The 23,171-nt window shown below is 38.1% G+C and overlaps 1 protein-coding gene across 25 annotated transcripts in view; it reads left to right on the top strand.

Moving 5' to 3' along the window:
- The window catches only part of tbc1d5 (TBC1 domain family, member 5), a 524,363-nt gene that overhangs the window by 255,301 nt on the left and 245,891 nt on the right, over window positions 1-23,171 (top strand). For all 25 annotated transcript variants that reach the window (XM_087987287.1, XM_087987275.1, XM_087987279.1 and 22 more), the window contains one exon: window positions 11,689-11,758. In XM_087987287.1, coding sequence (XP_087843413.1) covers window positions 11,689-11,758 — 70 coding nt within the window. The remainder of the gene's footprint in view (window positions 1-11,688; window positions 11,759-23,171) is intronic.

Below are 23,171 nucleotides of genomic sequence, written 5' to 3'. Positions count from 1 at the left end.
ATTATATTATGGTATTTCAACATGTCCAACATTAAATTGGGGTAGTCATAGTGTAAAGGTTGAGAAGGGGGGCAGATTTCTTGAAATCTGTTCAGAAGAGGTTTTTGCATCAACATGTAGAAGGTCCATCAAGGACAGTGCAGTGCTGGAACTAATTATGGGGAATGAAGCCTGGCAGAGGGAGAGCATTTTAGTGCTTGTGACTGCAACTTAGTACAATTTAGGTTTATTATGGAAAAGGGGAAAGATAATATGCAGAAAGAGAGATTTGGGTTGCGGGAGGCAGAATCTGGCCAAATTAGAATGAAAATAGCTGCTTCTGGGTAAATCTACAGTAGAACAATGGCTGGGGACGGCATGTTCAAAATGAAATTTGGGGAGAATACAGGCTCGATATGTTCTGTTTAGGATGAAATGTAAGAGCAACAACCATAGATACCTGGCAATATTCAGGAGTAGATAAAAAGAGAAAGAGTTTTTCAACAAGTACGAAGAAGGGGCAAATCAAAGGAAACCCTAGTGTAGTATAGCAAATGCAGGGGCATCTTAAGAAAGCTATTAGGAGAGCCACAAGAGGACATGAAAAATATTGGCAAGTAAGATTAGTAGAATTCCAAGACATTCTGTAAATATATCAAGGGGAAGAGGATTACCAGGGAAAGAGTAGGGCCCATTGAGGCAATCTGTGTGTGGAGCCATGAGGGGGAGCTGGTAGGGTGTTAAATATGTGCTTACATCTGTCTTTTACAGGAGAAGGAGGATGTAGGTACAAAATTTTGGAAGAGGTACTGAGAGGTACTTGAATAGTTTGCATTGGAAGTGAGGTGATATTGGAGGTTTTGGTTTGCTTAAAAGTAAACAGGTGCCCAGGGCTGGATAAGTTGTATCCCAGGCTGCTGTGGAAGGCAAACAAGGAAATTACAGGGGCTGTGACCCAATATTTTAATTCCTCTCTGGCCTGGGAGGAGATGCCAGAGGACTGGAAGATGGTTTTTGTGGTTGCATTTTTCAAGAAGGGTGGTAAAAGGTAATCCAAGGAATGATCGACCAGTGATTCAAACACTGATAGGGAAACTATTGGAGAAGATTCTGAAGTTAAGAATGAATCTCCAATTGGAGAGGCAGTGTTTGATCAGGAATAGTTAGCATAGCTTTGTCAGAGAGAGATCATGCCAAACAAGCTTGATTACATTTTTCAAAGAACTCACTGTTGTGTCTATGAGGGTAGTATGTTTGATGTAGAAAATCTGCATTTCAGAAAAGCCTTTGACAAGGACCTACATGCAACACTGATAAAGGAGGTGAATACACATGGGATCCAGAGTAACTTGGCAATTTGGATCCAAAATTAGCTTAGTGGCAAGAGACAGAGGGTGATGATGGAAAGCTATTGGTGTTACTGGAGGCAAGTATCCAGTGATGTAGTCCAGAAAACTGTGCTGGGTTCCTCATTGTTCATGATATATAAATGATAAAGAAGAAAATGTATAAGGGAATGATAAGTTTGTGGATGTTGCGAAGATTGGATGAGTGATTGACATTGAGGAAGAAGGTCTTCGGTTACAGGAGGATATAAACGGATTAGGCAGATGGGCAGATTAGATTACATTATATTACATTATATTACATTACATTACAGTGTGGAAACAGGCCCTTCGGCCCAACAAGTCCACACCGACCCGCCGAAGCACAACCCACCCATACCCCTACATTTACTCCTTACCTAACACTACGGGCAATTTAGCATGGCCAATTCACCTGACCTGCACATCTTTGGACTGTGGGAGGAAACCGGAGCACCCAGAGGAAACCCATGCAGACACGGGGAGAACGTGAAAACTCCACACAGTCAGTCGCCTGAGGCGGGAATTGAACCCGGGTCTCAGGCGCTGTGAGGCAGCAGTGCTAACCACTGTGCCACCGTGCCGCCCAGATCAGTGGCATATGGAATTTAACTGATGAGTGTGAAGTGATGCTTCAAAATGATCAACAAGACAAGAGTACTCTATGAGCAACAGAATAATAGAAAGACCCAAAGAAAGGGGTCTTGGGGTGCTTGTTCATAATCTCTAAAGGTTCCAGGACAGGCTAGTAGGGTAGTTAAGGCATATAGGATACTTACCTTTGACAGTTATGGCAATGCTTATTAAAAGGAGGGAAGTTATTTTGGAGTTATATAGGACTTTGAACCACAGCTGATGTAGTGTGTGTAGTTCTATTCACCACAGGAAGGATATGATTGTACTAGGTAGGGGGTGTAGAAGGCATTCACCCGGATGTTGTCCAGGATGGCGCAGTTTAGGTATGAAGAGAAAATGGAAAACCCTGGATTGTTTTCTTTAGAGAGGAGAAGGGGACCTAACTGAGGTGTGTAAGATTGAGGGGCATGGACAGGGCGGATAGAAAGCAACTTCTCCACTTATCTGAAGGATCAGTAATATGGTGGCATAGTTTTAAGGGCAAAGGCAGGAGATTTAGAGTAGATTTGATCAAATGCTGATTTCATCCAAAAGGTTTTGGGAATCTGGAATACACTGCCTGGGAGGGTAGGTAAGGCAGAAAACCTCTCAAACTTTTAAAAAGTACTTAGATGAGCACTTGAAATGTCATAACATCTAAGGCTATGGGCCAAGTACTGGAAAATGGAACTAGTGTAGATTTAGAGTAGTTTTTTTTGTGGCTGACGTGATCGGCCTAAGGGCGGCTTCTTTACTGTATGATTCTACAATTATATAAAAGGTAACCGATTTTCTTCAAGTTTAAACTGAGTTTTTATTTCTGTAGAAAATATGCAGCTTCTATTGTGTACAACTGTGTGTCATTCTTTCTCTTTGTCTGTGTCTCTGTAACTCGCTTTCAGTTCCAACCTTGTTGGTTTGCTAAGAACCAATCGGTTTCACTTGTAAACAACAACTTGGCTCCTGATCATTTGCACGTCCCAGGAATCCATAGCCACAAAAACAGAGTTCACAATAGGTATCGAACTCCTTAATGTGAAATTATGGAAAACTGTTGTCAAAAATGGCTCTTTTTCTTCATTTCAGTCCACAAATTTTAAAGGCTTAAAAAGAAAAAGACGGATCCTTAAAATAAAAAGCTCTCCCTATCCATAACCAATCCCTCTCCCTTGTCACAACGGTCTCCCTTGTCCCATTCCCCTAGCTTCTCTCTCAGTCTTCTACTCAAATATGTGCCTATAGAGAGCTCAGTTCGGGATCAGTAATGAAAGACTTAGGTGCAACCATGAAATGGTTTGGATGAAAGTAACATTATAAAGATTTTAGAAAGTCCTTTCTTTAACTGCTCAGTTGAGGGTGCATCTATCCTCTCGGGGTGTTTGCACTCAATGAGAAAGGGGGGAATGGAATCCTTGATTGACAGGCTACTTGACTACTCTTGCTGTGGGATCGGTCTGTCCAGTGTCCAAAGCATCCAATCAACAGTGGCAAAAGGTGTGATCAGGTCGAAGGTAACCATAACCTGTGCTAAAGTACCAAAATCATGGTTCTTGCCAAAATGTCAATCAGGTTTATCATGCTGAGATTAACAAAAAAGATTTTAAACAGTGCAATGTTGCCAAGTCAGTTTTGTCCATGTTAAGTAACTTCAGAGTCAAAAAAGAGACTTCATTTAGATTTGATTCCAAGTCACTAATTGGAGTTGATAAATGCCATACCCAAATAAAACAAAAAGTGAAGTGTATGAAACTTATAATACCTACATGGTAGAGGAATCATTACTAACGTTGCTTCAACAACAAAAAAAAGAATTCATTCAAAACTAGGTCTTGCAATTGACAGTGAGGTGTCCTGACCAGACGTGTGGCTTGAAGATGTTAGAGATAGTGACAATGTTTTCTCCATCCTTCCCAACTTGGATTGGGGCACAGAACTTCCATCCACTTCTGAAATGCATCCTTAACTCAAAGTATCTTTCCATTCATGGAGTAACTTGCGTACTTGACAAACCAAAAGTGAACTGCCATTGAATTTTTTAAATAATTTTTCACAACAGGACTAGGCACTGGAAAATGACAGACAAAGTTACCTTGTTTTTAATTCCCACCCAAAACAAATTTGTCATTAATTGGATGTGAGTACTGTTGTTGGCAGAGACCTTAGTCCAGTGCCTGCAGGAGCTTTATCTCCATAGGATGAAAGCAATTTAAAATTGTAAATATACATAGTTGAAACTGAGAAAGGATAATGGATATAAGTTTGCATAATGCCATTATAATAGCACAAATTAATTAACATTAGTTAACTTTTCACCAATTTATTCCTGTCATTATGCAAAATTATTAATAATGTGATTATGGAAGGGTGATATATTCAATTAATGTATTCAGTGTTTCAATTACAAAGTTTGATACATTTTTACGTAAGTTTTAACATTGAGTGGTTGTTGCAGACTTTCCTCTTATATGGAATCTCGAAAGTTAAATATGTTTTTACCACAAGAGGCTTACATTGCACGAAAAGCATAATATTTAAATTGTCAGAAGGCAGCCCAGGTTGGACTTGATGGAAATTATGAAGTGCGGCATATGTTTTTCATGTTATGATTAAAGGAGTCTCCAAAAATGACAATTACAAGCACTGATTGATTTAAACAGCCAACAGAAGGAGGCAATTTGTATTAATTTAACCACAAGTACTACTTTTAACAAATTTTAAAAATGCAGAGTTATGTCAATCGCATTAACACTAAAACTTTATGTTGGTGACTGATTGCAGTGATGAACAGTTTTATTCACGAGTGCTCTGAGCGCAAGATTAGATTTTAGTACTCAAGTTGAGTTCAGTCAACAAGTTGAGAGCAAAATTGTTCATTAAGTCACTTAATCTGTGCTTAAATTCTTGTTTGCCTGTGAACTGAAGAGAGAGCGATTATAATATTGAGCATTACAGCTGGGGTGCTACTGAATATACATTGTAATATCTATCTATTCTAAGTGTTTAACCAATTATGCAAGGTGCAGTGTTGAGTCAGTGTATCATTTGCCACTGCCTTAACCTTTTGTACTGGTACTCAACTGCTGTCATTTGTGAGGAAATCCATGCCTTTGAATTGTATTTATATTTTTTGAGGCAGACCCTTGGTAAACCAGAAGTTGAACAGGTGAAGGTAGAGAGGAGACCGACTCATCTCGTTTCAAAAGAAATAAAGCTTACTGAAATTTGGAATTCAGAAGTTCAAAGAAAGTTTGACCTGGTTAAAGGATGCATTAGGAAACAAAACAATCCTGTTGAGCTGTAGTGGTTGATGAGTCCACTGGTGCAATACTAACAGGCTGAAGAAGTGTGATTAAAAACAATGTAGATCTAGGGTTTAAGAACAACTTTGTACTGCTGTTTCTGTTACTTGATGATAAAATTTGTGTATCTATCCCATCCATACCATGTTCACCAAGTTCTACAAGCACATGCCATTCTGGTAAAGACCATGCTCATGAAACTCTGGTTAGTTGTGCATTGTTACAGATTTCTGGAGCCTTCCTGACTTCCATCCTGCCCATATCTGTGAAATGCCTGTACAATCATTATGCTAATTGTTTATGCCACTGAGGTTGGGCAGAGATAACATTTTCCCCACTTTGTTTGGCAATTGAATATTCAAAAAAAAATTAATGGACAGATTTCAATGAAACCTGGTGCATAGGTAGGGTATGGAAGTTAAAAAAAATAAAGAAGTTATAAAAATAAAATGGGAAAGGTGACCCGATCATGGCTAACAATGGAAATTATGAATAGTATTTGATCCAAGGGACGAGCTTGCAGACCTGAAGATTGGCAGCAGTTTAGATTTCAGCAAATAAGGGCAAGGGGTTTTTTTAAGAGGGGGAAGATAGAGCACAAGAGTAAGCTTGCAGAGAACATACAAACTGATTGTGTACACTTAGATACCTGAACATAAATGTAGGAGCGATAATGGGAAACAATGAGATGGCAGACCAATTAAGTGCATATTTTGGTTGTCTTCACAAAGGAAGCACAAATAATCTACCAAAAATGTTGGGGGATGAGGTTCTCTTAGGAGAGAGAAACTGAAGAAAATCAGCATTAGTAGGGGAATGGTATTGGAGAAATGGAAAGGTAGAATAATCCCCAATAACATACATCACAGAGAATTTAAAGAAGTGATCCAAGAAATAGTGGATGCATTGGTAATTATCTTTCAAGATTCCATTAGACCTTTACCTGTTCAACTTCTGGTTTACCAAGGGGTTTGATATAATTAAGGCCAAAAGGATCAAAGAGTATGGGGAGAAGGTGGGAAAAGGATACTGAGCTGGATGATCAGCCATAATTATACTGATTGGTGGAGCAGGCTCAGCAGGCTGGATGGCTTGCTCATGCTCAGGTAGGAAGCTAAGAGCAATCTTGTTGTGCTTCTCCACTCATCTTTAAGATGGCAGAAAGGTTAATAGGGTAATTAAGAAGGCTTATGGGACACTTGATTTTATTAGCCATGACATAGATTTTAAGAGGAGGGAGCTATACAAAACTTTGGTTAGGCCATACCTGGAGTACTTAGTACAGTTCTGGTTGCCTTGCTATAGGTAAGACATGATTGCACTTGAAGGAATACAGAAGAGAATCATCAGGATGTTGCTTGGGATGGACCTTTGAAGCAAGGGCTTTATGCCTTGGTGCAGAGAAGTCTGAAGCAGGACCTGATTGAGGTGTTTAAGATTAAGGAACAGGTTGGATAGGAAGCAACTATTCCTTTTAGTTGAAGGATCAGTAACAATGCATGATTTTAAGGTGAGAGGTAGGAGGTTTAGAGAGGATTTGGGGAAAAAATATTTTCACTCAGAGTGGTTGGAATCTGGTTTGCACTGCCTGACAGAGTAGCAGATGCAGGGAACATCAAAACCTTTCAAAGGTATTTGGACGAGCATTTGAAATTTCATTACGTGCAAGACCGTGGCCAAGTACAGGAAAGTATGATTAGTATAAATGGATTGAAACAGACTCAAATGGCTGCTTTTGTGTTGTATGGCCCTGCACTTGCTATGTTTTGGACTAAAGTTTAGATTTTTATTTACAGGATCCATTAATATTGGAAAGTGGGGCAAAATTGACTGTGTTTAAAATTGTCTGTGTTTAAAATTGTTTTATTTCGTATGCTGTGGACAATATTCCAGCTGTCAAAATGTGAATAGAGGTTTCAGTGCAGGTTGTAGAATATGAAATGGCCTACCATTGAGATGGAATGAAATAAAATGCCTTACTTTTTCAGCTTTGTGATTATAGAGCATCAAGGAAGAGTTATGTATTTGCAGTAATACTTAGCTGGGTATGTGCTATTCTGAATCCCCTCTTCATTTGGTTTCTGTTGATTTCAATGAAACTCACCTGAAAAGGTGGTCTTCCTCCTCTGTAGCACTGATAGTTTGTATTGTTCCCTTCCCTAAAACTGAGACCTGCTGACTATCACCCAGAAACATATCGTTTCCTCTCATATGAGTTTAATAGTTAATCACTGTTTTGGTTTGGAAAACCACGCCGAAGAATGCAAATAAAACATTCGGTCCAACTGGAAAGTAACAAATGTCGCTGCTCTATTCAAGAAGGGAGGAAGACAGGAGGCTTTAGGCCAGTTCACTTTACGTCTATCATGGGGAAGGCATTGGAATCAATTATGAAGATATTGTAACTGCAAACTTGAGGAAAGGTATGGCATTTGGGAAGGATCAGCATGGTTTCATGAAGGGGAAATTGTATTTATTGAACTTTTTTGAAGGAATAATGTGTTTTGGTAAAGGTAAGTTGGTAGATGTACTGTAAAACTGTAGTGTACCTGGATTTCAAGATGAGTGGCAGATAATTATAAAAATGTTAATCAGGACCAAGAAACTTTATGAGGGATCTAGCTCCAAATATAAAAACATAAATTGTTTCCACAGGTAAAGTGAGTTTTGGTCTTCCAGAGTGAAAATGGGAACTTAATAAGTAATAACGCAATGGCAGGTAAAATGAGAAAATATCTTCTGTTTTTACTGTGGAGGATGCAGAAAAAAATCCGGTATAATGTGTAAATCAGGATATTGAAGGGAGAGAGGATGTAGCTAACTTTTACAATTATCAGGGAGGTGGTACTGAGTAAAGTGATGGAACTATGGCTGAAAAGTCTCTGGGTCCAGATAGAATTCTTCACAGTACCTTAAATGATATGACTTATGAAGTAGAAGTCTTGGTGTTATTTTTCCAAAGCTTCCTAAATTCAGGAAAAGCAGTAAGTATAACACTTGTATTCAAGAAGGGAGGGAGGCAGAAATCAGGAAACTCTAAGCCAATTAGCTTGATATCTGTCATGGTAATGTGGTAGAATGCATCATTAAAGAGATGATAGCTGTGCACTTAGAAAACCTTAAGGTAGTCAGGAAAAATCAGTATTGTTTTGTAAAGGGGAAATCACATTTAACCAATTTATTAGATTTCTTCAAAGGAGTAACATGTGTTATAACAAAGAGAAGTTGTACTGTACTTCAATTTCCAGAAGGCATTTAAGGTGTGAAAATGAAAGCTTGTGGTATAGGTGGTAACATAATAGCATGGGTAGAATATTGGCTTACTGACAGAAAATATATAAATGAGTCTTAGTCTGAATAGTCCCATGTCATGTGACACCACCCCGCCCCCACCCAACAGGGGTCTGTGTTATGACCTTAACCTTTTATTCTTCACATCGATAACCTAGATGAGATGAGGGGAGCAAGTTTATGGTGGTTAGGTTTGCAGAGGATACAAAGAAAGGTGGAAAGAAATGTTGTGACAAGACAGAAGGAGTTTGCAGAAGGATGTAGGTAGGTTGAATAAGTGAAAAGGAAGCAAAAATCTGGCAGATGGAGTGTAATGTGTAAAAATGTGAAGTTGTGCACTTGGCAGGGAAAATGAAAAAGCAGAATATTTTTGAATAGAGAACGACTGTGGAAATAAGAGGTGCAGATGGAATTAGTTGTTCTTGTGCACAAGTCTAATGTGATTAATACCCTTTTATGAAAGGAATTGAGCATAAAAGTAAGGATGTTATCCTTTAATTATATAGGCCATCGATGACAAAATATCTCAAATACTATGGAAGGATTTGAATGCATTGGAGATGATTCAGAGAAGGCTTCCTTGATTAATACCTAGAATGAGTGGGTTGCATAATATGGATAGGTTGGTCAGACCAGGCTTGTTTCCACTGGAGTTTAAAAGAGTAAGAGGTAATTTGATTGAAGTGTACAAAATGTTTGAATGGTCTTGACAACATAATTTAGACAGGATGTTTTCTCTAGTGGGTGATTTTAGAACTAGGGGGTACTGTTTTAAAATTAGGTGTCACTCTCTTAGGAACGATGAGAACTTTTTGAGGGTTGTCAGACTTGGAACTCAGGAGCAGTGGAAGTGGGGTGACTGAACATTTTTACAACAGGTGGTTAGATTATTGTTAGGCTTGAGAATGAAGGATTATTTGAGATTATTGGGAATGTGGAATTCAGAACACAAACAGATCATCCGTGATCTTATTTCATGGTGGAGAAGGTTTGAGGGGCTGAATGGATTACGTCTGCTCCTAATTCATATGTTTGTATGTAAATTGTCAGCCTACTATACAGTTAAATTGAAATTGTTATCTTTGATCACATTGTTTGATTAAATAAAATTCTAGTAGTAAGCATGCTCCTTTGGTCTAGAAAGGCTGTAAACCTTACTATTATATATAATTCCTCATCTTTAAGTGTTTCAGTGCTTGATCCTTTAAATGCTTGACATGTGAAGGAGAGTTATAGCAGTAGTGTGAAATCTGTTGATTTGCCTGCAGCAGTGAGAAATTCAATTAGAAAATTGTATGAGGCACGTTTGCCTACACTTCTAGATTTTATAGGGTAGCAAAACAATTATTTTTGCTCTGTGAAGAAGTTGGCATGAGGATTTACTGTGTTCATGCAGCGCAAGCTCTTGAAAATCAGTCAACCACAATAACTTATTCCTTTTAAAAATGAAAGTTTCCCAAAAATGCCAGTAGGATGGTCTTTCTAAGATTCAATTAATAAAACGTATTTAACCCTCCCAGGGAAATCACAAAAATATGTAATGAGAATACAGATTACATCCTGTGAAAGGGTTGGCATGACCTTCAATTATCAATGCTGGAAATCTTAAATAAAAACAGAAAATGCAGAAAATAATCTGTAGTTTGGGTACAGCTTTGGAGAAAAACAGTTAATACTTAAGATCACATGAAGGTTCTACTGAATATTTTCATCATTTTGTTTTTATTTCATATATGTCTTTATGCTAAGTAAAATAACTTGAGTGTGACATTTATTTTATCCAACAACTTCAAGAAATTTTATCGTAATCTGTTTTCAATTATTATACCATCTATGAAATAAAAATCCCATTTCAAAGCCATCACATATTGTATAAGAAGTGATATGCTTGGTTTTTGACCTAACAAGAATGAGAGATTACAAACTAAATTGGAATGTGATAGCAATTATTTTAGAAATTTGGGAACTTTCGAATAAACATAGACCATTCAACCCCTTCAGTATATTCCTTTTCGGCCACGTTGATCATCACATCATCACATTTATCTACTGTGCTCCATTTACATTGCTAACCATATCTCAAAGTTGTCAAGAGGCTATGTTATATTAAACATTACAATGGACCACTTAATTTAGTTTTAGGGCGATGTTAGAGATTTTCACCAGCTTTCTTTTGCTAGCAGAAGTGCTTTCTGGTTGCACTGTTTATTAACAGATGTGGGAGGGCCAACCTTTTTGTTCCAGAAATTTTTAAACCCAAATAGTTAGGTGCATTAATGCGCATCTTTGGGGATCAAAGCAGTAACAATTAAATGATTGAGAATAAAATTTTGGCACTGTTTCAATTTGCACCAGATTGGATGTTGTATCTTTCAGCTGGCCATTTGGCTACTTTCGTTCGCAGTGAGGTAGCTGGCTCTCTAACATGCTGCCTTCTCTCTTCGGCAAGTTGGAAACATGTTGCATCATGACTAACTCTTACATCATGTATTCTGCATAAAGTTCCTACATCCTGGTTCCTTAACACCATTAACAGGGCACCAAGCTGGCCACCAACCCATTTATATTTGAAGATTATGTTGCATGAGTGACACAAGTGCAAGTCAAAGTTGAGACCCCAAAATTAACCAAGTGTCCGTTTCTGAATGCCGAACTGAAAATCAAGTGCCAGGGTCTCTGTCACTGGCCTATAGTGTTCTTTTATTATTTTAAAGATCTTAGGTCATGTCTAAACTTTCTCAACCCAAGTTGAGAAGACAGTTCAGTTTGTGTTTCTCCCTGCTGTTCGGTGATGATAGGAAAATACCTCTGAGCTATATTAGACGTGTCCATGATGCTGTCTGGTCAGCTATTTTCTGCCTTAACTTGTTGGATAAACAAATGTAATGTAATGTTATGGAGATGAATGATGTCTGTGGAAATGCACTTCAGTTAGAGGTAATACTGTCAGAAATGTAGAGAGAAAATAAATGATCAATTCTGACTTTTAAGGTCAATTTGTATTTCGATAAATTCTGAAATATTTATCAACACTTGGCAGATCTGGAAGTTAATTTTGATTTTCTTTCTAAATTTTTTCTTCCTATTTTCAATTTTGATAATGGTGAAATATTAATTTTGTGTACTTATGTTTTCCATAGGTGAGAATAATGAAAACCAGGATATAAAAATACTTTCAGAATTGGACAGTGGAAAATACAGCTCTTACAGGTATATTTACTGCCTGCAGAAAATCGATAACTATGCAAGTTATAACTTGATGAAACAAAACTGAAATCAGATAGTCAAATGAAATCAAATTCACTTAGAATGTTGTTTCTTTGGTTTATTCTGAAGTGATGCTGTACGCGTTTGTATTAAAGTAATCTTCCAGTTTCACATCTTGCTGGGATCATTTAGGATTGGAAGCAGGGTGACAAGTGAATTTAGTTTGTTATAAATTTAAAGTAAAAATGTTCAGATATCTTTTTAAATGGAGAATGCAAAATGCGGTAGCAAACTAGGCAAGACCCACATTGTCTTGTATTATCTTATGTTTGTATATTGAGCATCAATGAAGAACAACTAATTTTAAAGTAAACTAGAAAAGAGTAACAGAGGCACTATTATCCATATGTAATAATTTATTAGAAAAATATGTAGTGCTAGATAACTAGTGAGTATTTTGTTATACCTATATTTCAAAAGGGAAATTATAAAATGCGCAAGGAGAAAACAGACCAAACAGTTTAACATTGACAGAAAGAAAAGTAATAGAATCCCTACTAATTAGAAATAGAAAAATATGTAGATGTGATTTATCTAGATTTCCAAAAGACCTTTTGATAAGGAACTAAGTAACAAATTAACGTTTACGGTCAGAGTATTCAGAGTTGAGACATATGACAAAATGGCTAGCTAGCTGGCTGCAAGGCAGATTATGAAGATTAACGGTGAAAAGTAACTATTCAGAGTTGTGGGTGGTGTGAAATGCGGTTCCAGAAGAATCGGAGCTTTGATTACCTTTGTTCAGTTTTAATTAACAATGTGATTTCAGAACCAAAATCACAATTTCTAAATTTGCAGGCAACACAACATTAAATGGGATAGTTAATAATGAGTAGGGCAGTAGTTTATGAGCAGGTATTAATAAACTTGTAGATTGGGCATTTTAATTGGCAAATTAATTTAAATATATGTTACATTTCAATAAGGAAATTATTACTATTAATAAAATATTACAAATAGAATAAGAATGTTAAGTAAGTAAAAATCTATATGAGATAGAGAGGCAAAGGGATCTGGGAATGCAACACCACAGAATATTAGAAGTCGCAACACTGCTAAACAAGACAATAATGAACCAAGCCTGTCAATCGAGTGAAGTTATCAAATAGGATTACTTGCATGCCAAACAGTGTAAGCAGCAAATGATAGACAAAGCTCAGCAATCCAACAACCAACACATCAGATCTAAGCATTGTAGACCTGCCACATCCAGTCATGAATGAATGAATATTAAACAAATCGCTGGAGGAAGAGGTTCCATAAATATCCCTGACTGCAATGATGGAAGAGCCCAGCACATTAATGCAAAAGATAAGACTGAAGCATTGATAGCAATCTCAGATCCCAGTCTTCAGCTAATTCACTTCTCTCCATGTGATATCAAGAAATGATTGGAGGCACTAGAAAGTGCAAAGGCAGTGGGGCCTCTCAATATCTCAGCAATAGATTTGTGCTCCAGAATTTGCAGCTCCCCTAACCAAGCTCTTCCTGTATATTTACAACTCTGGCATTTACCTGACAATGTGGAAAATTGCCCACGTATGTCCTGTACACAAAAAGCGGGACAAAGTCAACCCAGCCAATTACCATCCCATCAGTCTACTCTCGGACATTAGTAACGTGATGGGATGTGTCATCAACAGTGCTATTTAGCAGCATCTGCTCAGCAATAACCTCCTCAATGACATACAGTTTCTGTTCTGACAGGGCCATTCAGCTCCTAACCTCATTACAGCCTTGGTTCAACCAAGCAACAAAAGAGCTGAACTCCAGAGGTGAGATGAGAGTGACAGCTCTTGAAATCAAGACTGCATTTGAACAAGTGTGGCATCAAAGAATATTGGGGGCGAACTCTCCATTGGTGGAAGTCATACCTGGCAAATAGAAAGATGGTTGTAGTTGTTTGAAATCAATCATCTCAACTCCAGGATAGCTCTTCAGGTGTTCCTCAGGGTACTGCTTTAGGCCCAATGATCTACAGTTGCTTTGTCAGTGACCTTCGCTCCATCATAAGTCCAGGTGTGGGGATGTGCCCCAATGATTATGTATTGGTCAGCATCATTTGTGACGACTCTCATAATGGAGAAGTCCATATTATTTCCAGCATTTGCTAATGACATTTTAACTCTTTTACACTCAAATTTCTTCAGAGTTTATGCTTTTCTCTGTCCCCTGTTAGGAAGGACTTTATCAAGTGTCTTCTGGATGTCCATATATAGAGTCATAGAGATGTACCGCATGGAAATAGGCCCTTCGGTCCAACACATCCATGCCAGCCAGATTTCCCAACTCAATCTAGTCCCACCTGCCAGCACCCAGCCCATATACCCATCCAAATATCTTTTAAATGTTGCAATTGTTCTGGCCTTCACCACCTCCTTTGGCAGCTCATTCCATACACGTACCACCCTCTGCGTGAAATGTTGCCCCTTAGGTCTCTTTTATATCTTTCCCCTCTCACCCTAAACCTATGCTCGCTAGTTCTGGACTCCCCACACCCCAGGGAAAAGACTTTGTCTATTTATCCTATCCATGCCCCTTACGATTTTGTACGCCTCTATGAGGTCACCCCTCAGCCTCTGACGCTCCAGGGAAAACAGTCCCCGTCTGTTCAGCATCTCCCTATCGCTCAAATCCTCCAACCTTGGCAACATCCTTGTAAATCTTTTCTGAACCCTTTCAAGTTTCACAACATCTTTCCAATAGGAAAGAGAAAGGTGGTAAGGACAAGCCAGGGAACTATAGATCAGTGAGCCTGACAAGCAGTGAGCAAGTTGGTGGAGGAAACCCTGAGTGACATGATGTACATGTATTTGGAAAGGCAAGGACTGATTAGGGATAGTCATCATGGCTTTGTGCGTGGGAAATCATGTCTCACAAACTTGATTGAGTTTTTTGAAGAAGTAACAAAGAAGATTGATGAGGGCAGAGTGGTAGATGTGATCTATATGAACTTAAATAAGGCATTCGACAAGATTCCCCGTGGGAGACTGATTAGCAAGATTAGATCTCATGGAATATAGGGAGAGCTAGCCATTTGGATACAGAACTGGCTCAAAGGTAGAAGACAGAGGATGGAGGAGGAGGGTTGTTTTTCAGACTTGGAGGCCTATGACCATTGGAGTGCCACAAGGATCGGTGCTGGGTCCACTACTTTTCGTCATTTATATAAATGATTTGGATGTGACCATAAGAGGTAAAGTTAGTAAGTTTGCAGATGACACCAAAATTGGAGGGGTAGAGGACAGCAAAGAAAGTTACCTCAGATCACAACAGGATCTTGACTAGATGGGCCAATGGGCTGAGATGTGGCAGAAGGAGTTTAATTCAGATAAATGCGAGGTGCTGCATTTTATGAAAGCAAATCTTAGCAGGACTTATACACTTAATGGTAAGGTCCAAGGGAATGTTGCTGAACAAAGAGACCTTGGAGTGCAGGTTCATAGCTCCATGAAAGTGGAATCGCAGGTAGATAGGATAGTGAAGCAGGCATTTGGTATGCTTTTCTTTATTGGTCAGAGTATTGAGTACAGGAGTTGCGAGATCATGTTGCGGCTGTACAGAACATTATATAAAGAACTTGTATAGATTCTGCACTGTCTACTATCATGGAATTTCTTGCAAATCTCACCATCAGCGTTATTTGGCATGATCTCCTTTTTACAAACATGTGCGAGAACATATGCAGAAGGGCATGGAGTCCTTGCAGGAAGTAGAGTGTGAGGAAATGTAGTCAAGATAACTGTGGGGGTTGATGGGTTAGTAATGGATATTGGTGAATGCGCCAAAATTTCCATCCTAGGCCTGCAATAGTGCTTCAGTGAAGCTCAGTGCAAAGTGGAGGAACATTGCTTCATTTTCCATTTAGGCACTGTGCAGCTTCAGGGTTCAACATTGAGTTCAACAGCTTCAAAGCATGAACATTTTGCCCATTACTCCTCAGCAGTAAATTTCCTAGTGCCTTCTCCCACTTACTTCCTTTTCTGATGATAATTCTCAATTGAACCTGTCTCCTTCACACCCTCAAGCAGTGTGTTCTTAATCCTAAACATCCACACTGTAGGGAATCTAATCTAATCTACTTGCTGTGTGAAAAGTTTTCCTCATATAATTGCTTTTGGTCCCATTTGCCTTCAATCTTTGCCACCTTGTTCTTGATGAATCCATCAATGAGAACAACTCCCTCCTATGTACTCTGTCCCACCCCTCATGATTTTGAGTATCTCTATCTTGCCACCTCTGAACATTCTCTTCTCTAAGGAAAACAGTCTCAACTTCTGTCATCATGTAACTAACATGTCTGTCCATGAGACTGTTCTCATGAACTCTGCACTCACTCGAATGTCTTCACGTCTTTCTAAAACTGTGGCCCCTGCACTGGACACAGTATGCCATTTGAGGCTGAACGAATTTTTTAAAATATATGTTTACCTTAATTTCCCTCCCTTTTTTGTGTCACCTTTCTTTGAATACTTTCTCCTGATTTTGTGTCATTTTACCCATTGACAGATTTGCACAGTTTGCTTTGTCCAAACTCTCTCTCTCTCTGCATTTTAATAAAAGTAAAATACTGCAGATTTGGAAATCTGAAGTGAAAACATGATTTGCTGGACACACTTGGCATTGTCTCCCAGCATCTGTGGAAAGTGTTAACACTTCAGTCAAATAGAATTTTAGTCACTGTTTCACATTTTTTTGGGTTATTTGGAAAATTGTTAGAGTGAGGCATCAGCATTGAACTAAATTTGGCCCATAATTCATCATTAGATCAAATATGGTCCATCCTATGTTGGATCAAGTTATTTACGTGTTGTTGTAGAAAGCTATCCTGGACGCACTCAAGAAATTCACTTTATTTGTAATGTCATGTTGTTAATAAAAATATATTGATAAAAATATATTAATTTTGGTGTTATTTAGAAGTGGATGAGAGGAGGACCTAGAGACAGTTGCCCACACCTAAAAGAGCTAGAGAGAGGAGCACGTTGTACATCTGAAAGAACACAAGCAGGAGTGGGGACAAAAACTTCATAAAGAGAAAAGCTTGAGAAGGGCAGTAGCAGTGGGAGACAAAAATAGATGGTAATCTCCAGATTACTATCTGAGTCGTATGCAAATTGATATCGTGAAATTAGGGTGGAGAGATAGGTGGTGAGTAATGTTTTGGTGCAGTAGATCATAATATGAATCAAGCTGGGAAAATAGGCTGGTTAGCACTGCTGTCTCACAGCGCCAGGGACCCGGGTTCGACTCCAGCCTCAGGCAACTGTCTGTGTGTGGAGTTTGCACATTCTCCCCATGTCTACATGGGTCTCCTCTGGGTGCTTCGGTTTTCTCCCACAATCTAAAGATGTGCAGATTAGGTGAATTGGCCATGCTAATTTGACCACAGTGTACCGGGATGTGTAGGATAAAATGTAGAGCAATTAAATGTAGAGTAGTAAGGTAGGGAAATGGGTCTGGGTGGGTTACTCTTCAGAGGGTCGGTGTGGACTTGTTGGGATTAAATACTCTGTGAAAGCAAGTGAATGATGCGTGGCAGATATTTAAGCAAATAGTTCATAATACCTCAGAATTAAGGACTTACTGAGAAGGATGAAACACTTAGGGTTAACAAAGGCAATCAAGGAGAGTAGCAAATCAAAACCTAAGGCATACACTGCAGCAAAAATGAATGGTCGGTCAGAAGTTTGGGAATTCATTATGAGCTATCAGTGGATGATTCAAAAGCTAATAAAGCAGAAGAAAATGAATTATGAAAGTAAATTGACAAAGAAACAACAAGTAGTGAGAGCATTTAGGGATATTCAAAAAGAGAGATTAACTAATGTAAATGTCGGGCTCTCGGAGGATGCAACTGGGAATTAAAAATGAAGAACAGGGAAATGGTAATAATTTAAACCAATATTTTGCACCAACAAGGTGCGAGCAGGAAGATCGATCTTGTACAAGTCTGTATGAAATATTTGACAAACTAATAGGACTGAAGGCAGGCAGGTCACCATGACCTGATGGCATGCATCCACAAGTTTTAAAGGAGGTAGCTGCAATGATCGTGGAGGCATTGGTCAGAATATTTAGAATTTGCTGGATTCCAGGAGGGTTCCAGCAGATTGGAAAACTGCTTGTGTGATGTCCTGTTGAAGAAGGGAGAGAGGCAAAAGTAGGAAACTATGGGCAGTCAACCTAACATCTGTCATTGCTAAAATGCTGGAGTCCATTATTAAGCAAGAAATAAAGGGAATTTTGAAAAGCTTAACACAATCAAACAGAGTCAACGTGATTTTGTGAAAAGAAAATCATATTTGACAGATTTTCACGAGTTTCTCGAGTGTATAACAAGGAGAGTTGATAGATGATGTAACATATTTGAATTTCCAGAAGGCATTCAATAAAGTGCCACATACTAGTTCACAAAATTCAGTATTGGGCATAAAGTATTTAACATGGATTGAAGATTGGTTAACAGACAGAAGACACAGTAGAGATTTTTCAGTTGAGAAGACATAATTAGTGGAGGATCCACAAAGATGAGCCTAAGGTCTCATGACTTGGAGGAGAGGGCAGATTGTAATGTATTTGAGTTGCTGATAATACAAAACTAGGTGGGAGGGGATGGTGTGATAGAGTTTAATGTAGGAATGTATTTGGTTGGAAGAATCAGAAGAGATCCTTATTTAAGTTGGAGGAAAGTGCAGCACAGAGAAATCTGGATGTTCTTGTGCATGAAACACAAAAGGTTAGCATGCAGATGCAGCAAATGAAGAAGTCAAATGGAATTTGGGCCTTTATTGCTAGAGGTTTTACATTTAAAGATAGCGAAGCTTTGTTACAACTGTACAGGGTGTTGGTGAGGCTGTACCTGAAGTACCACAGTACAGTTTTGATTCATCTATTTATGAAAGAATATCTAAAGAGATTCACTAGTGCTGTTTCCAAGGATGAAGGGGTTGACTTACAAAGAACAAGTAAATGTATTATGCCTTTATTAATTAGACTTTAGAAGAATGAGGGGTGATCTTATTGAAACATGCAAAACTCCAAGTGCCCTTGAAGATCTTCCCACCAATTTGGGGAATTTCAAACCAGGGGACATAATTGCAGATTAAGGGGATGCTCATTTAAAACTAGATGCAAACAATTTCCTTCTCCCAGAGAGTACGAATTTCTTGAATTCTCTAGCCCACAGTGTTGTGGAGGCTAGATCGCTGTAAGTGGTTAAAGAGGAAGTAGAAAGATGTTTGAATTTAAAAAAAATTGTGTAGTTGAGGGATATGATGAGTTGGCATGAAAGAGACCTGGACACATTAACCGTGATGTTACTGAATGGCAGGCAAGCTTGAGGAGCTGAATAGCCTGCACCTTTTATTTCTTACATATTTATGTTTATTTAATTTCAGAAATGTATAACTTGTCATCATGGAAAACCAGTTCTTGTAGTTTATGAAAAGAAATGTTAGAATTATTCCCATGGTGTTGAGAAATGTTGAGTCACTTTTGAATTAAGTGAGCAATCTGCAAATAGGTGCACTAATTTACATGAGACCTGCTACCCAGACAGGTCAAATCGGTGAGCTGATCCAGAAATTTGTACGATTAAATGAATCCTGGGTATGGGGAGTGACAGAGTGCAAGCATAAAATATCATGATAAAGACAATACAGAATCTTTAAACTTGTTTTCTTTCAGACAGCAACTGAAAGCTGAGGTTTCCCATCATTTGCCTTAAAAGAAATATATTGTGACACGACCAGCACATGCAGTTTTCTATTTTTATCAAAAACCCCTTTATAGATGCTATTATGCACAGTAGATATCTAACTATGTTAACAGTCAGTAGATTTTAAGTATTGAGTGTGATTGGACATTGCACTATTCCTGCAAGTGACGTTTGTTTTAAATAAGTCTGGCATATATATCATTTACGCAGTGATGTTAACCAAATTACATGGTAATCAATCTTCCCTTGGTCTATTTTGACAAGGTGGAGCAGTGAAGGAGGGATGAAATACTAGCTTTAAAATAAAATGATTAATTTACAGTATTATGTATTACGATATCTTGAATTATAAACTATCAAGCATAATGCCCCAGGGGAAACAGACCCTTAGAGAATTTTTAATGTTAGAATTCACATAAATTGTCAACATTGCTCTTTCCGTAAGATTAGTTACTGATAGAAGATCTTGTTAAAGTGTGGAATTCTTTAAAAAAATCTATATTTAGACATGGGAATTAAGTATCATTATGTTCTCCAGCAGTATTTCAAGAGGTAACCAAGCAAGATTTACCAAAAATGTTGAGTAATAATCCAAGTGTACAAATGAAATACTGGTGAACAAGATTTGTGGGATCCTGTGAGAAGTTTATCATTTTTACTACAAATTTCTGGTAATCTTATTGTTCTTAGGTGCTTTTAACATTTATGTTCATTACTGTCTAATCAGTATGAATAGTCATTAAAAAAGTTTTTTTTGTGACCAGCAATCCATCCACACACAAGGAATATAGTTCTTGCCAAAAGCTATGCTTAATTGTGAGAACTCAGTCCCTCAGTACCTTGTACCAAATTGATCCAATGTCCCATTACTTATCAGTAAGTCTACAGTTACAACATTCAGATTTGTTCACTAATTCTGCATTTGCAGGCTTAACAGCACCTCTAAAGAACTTAATTGACACCTCTTTGCAGACAATTCTCTATTTAACCGAAGAGTCCTATAGAAAAACATACGTCAGCTCAATCAACTGTCTGCAGAGAAGTAATGATTATGTTCATCATCAACACAATCCATTGAGTTCCAAATTTATTTTGAAATCCTTGTGTTTAACTACTTGTAATTAAATATACCTTGAAGAGTACAGTTTAGAGTATATTAATTTTTCAAAAAAGTGTCCTTACCATTTGCCTGTCAATAACTGCCAGAGATTGGCCACTTTTATCTTGAAATGCTGACAACCCTCATTACACCTTTAAAACCAAGTGGCTGTAACCAGAGACTAATCACTCTTATTGTAGCAGTTCAATGTTATTTTAATTGCACAAGATGTCCAACAAGGAGCTTGTCAACATCAGGATCAAATAAGGCTAATATTCCAACCAAGTGTTAAAAGGCAAGAGAAGATTCTCCCTGTGAGTGACGAAAGCCTATTTACATGTGCTAGCATCTTGCATTATTACTTAAAGCTAGACAGCATCAATTTCCAACAGGAAATTCAGAGTGGTTACATGGTGACTCCAGCTTGCCCCTTACTCCATCTACTGTGCACCTTCTGTTGATCTACAAATTGAAACTGTTGAACCGTTACAAATGGTTTATTTAACATGTTAAAAGGTCAAAATACAAGTGCTCTTAAGCTTATACAATATACTACCTGTCAAGACCTAAAGCAATCATTCTCAGCTGTGGAGGAATTGCTGTCTTCTCTGAGACCCGAGGCAGGGTAGTCTTTCTCATGAGTGTTGGTCGTGTACTGGCCACCAGGGTTTAAATACTGTTTCCAGAACTCATTTTCCTTTGTCCTAATCAATGATAGTGACACTGCACCACCGATCTTAATCTGCTGCTGTGAGCAACTTAGTCTCACTGTGTAGATCCATGCTCACTACTGCCACAGGACTTTTGCTTTCTTTTGTTTCATAGAATGCTTACTTTCTTTTTTCGAGTTCCACTATCCCGTGACTACAGCTGTCCTTTGTTGCTGAGCACTCAAGAATGGCTTAACAATATTCAAATTTATAGTTCAGTCCTTATGTGCACACTCTTGAACTCCAACTCTGGAAAGGGGCTTATGGGACAGAATGTGACACATAAACCTTGCATGCTATGCTCTATTCAACTGGAACAGGCAAAGAAGGGATTTGGTGGAGATTGAAGAGCTGAGAGCCGAGAAGAACTCTTCAAGGAAGAAGCTGAAGGCATTTAGCAGGTGGAACATTGCTTCCTGTATGATGTGAGTGCAGCAATGTCAAGTTTAACAAGCTAGACAGAATTTAATAGGCACCCAGTTCTGATAGCTGAGATTGGAATGAGATGATCATTCGTTGACTGTAAATTTGAGAGTGCTCAAAAGACAAACGGTCAGTTTCTGTTCCGAGAGGCATGTACACCTTCTGTTTGTTTTTCATTCACTTTTACTGTTGCTAAATAAAAGAAGATGCCTTGAAGTGTTTGAAGGGTGTCTTGTACGTAATGGTTCCACATTGAGCAATGATGAGATGCTGGGTTACACTGGGTATTGGGCAAATAGCAGTGCAGATTTAGTTTGGATTGTAAGGTGAGATGTGGCTTAGGACAGATAGCTGTGTGGCTTGGATCTTAAGCAGGGATGGATATATAAATGTGCACTTGTATGTGCAATGCAATATCAGTGACCTATGTGTCCAGAGAAGAGTTGTTTTGTGGTAACTTTCTCACTACATACACAGTAAAGGACAACTTCAGACTGCCAGTGCTTTACCAGGTGCATGGCTGAGTTCCAAAGAAGGTACTTGCTCCTGGGATTTACCAGGTGTGGTGAGAATTTCCATGCATATTGAGTGAGAGATTATGACAAACTGGGTACCATATAGGCAGGGTGCATTTGTAATGAGGTGAGTTTGGGAAGATAGGTTTTTGTGCACTATCAGCAGTGAGCAATGCTTCATGAAAGTCTCCAAAAATGTCACTCAGCCAATGTCTGTTAAAATTCAGCCCTTGACTTCATTTTTGACATCTGAGAATGGCAAAAAAAATTGTTTGGTTAAGATTTGACAAGGGTACTGCAGCCTAATTTTGTTGAATATGTAAATATGGCTATCTCATATCTTGCTGTCTGAGAGTTGTAAACCACCGCTTTAAATTTTGTGATCATTGTGTCTTGTGTTGCTTTTTACTTTGGCTTTTCTTTCATTGTCATCAAAGCTTGCAATTGTAACAGCTACATTATGAATGTACAAGTATTTTCACTTCTTGTGATTTTGCTTTCTGCCTCAAATTACTACAAAATGCAAAGATATTTTTCCCACCACACAAACTAATATTAATTTCAGAGAAAATCCAGCAATTGACAAAAATGATATAAATGAGTCTTTGAAAACTATTGGGTTAATCAACAAATGACAAAGCGCTGAATTTGACCATGGATTGCAAGGATATTGATGTTTGAGTATATCTTGTAAATATTTTATTTTCCTCAAAAAAAAACAGCATTGACGTAGATGAAAATATAGCCAGGATTAAATAAGCTATGAATTCTAAAAGGAAAAATTGCCCTTCAGATTTAGTGTGACTGATTGAACCCAATCCTAATAGGTACATGATAATTTTAAATCTTGATTTGTTTCTTAGAAAGTAAGTATGACAAATAATTAAAT

The sequence above is a fragment of the Chiloscyllium plagiosum genome, unplaced genomic scaffold (assembly GCF_037043375.1).
Source record: "Chiloscyllium plagiosum isolate Xiang-an unplaced genomic scaffold, Cpla_swu_hap1 HiC_scaffold_5, whole genome shotgun sequence".
NCBI classification, from domain to species: domain Eukaryota; kingdom Metazoa; phylum Chordata; class Chondrichthyes; order Orectolobiformes; family Hemiscylliidae; genus Chiloscyllium; species Chiloscyllium plagiosum.
This window is presented reverse-complemented; position numbering and strand designations above follow the sequence as displayed.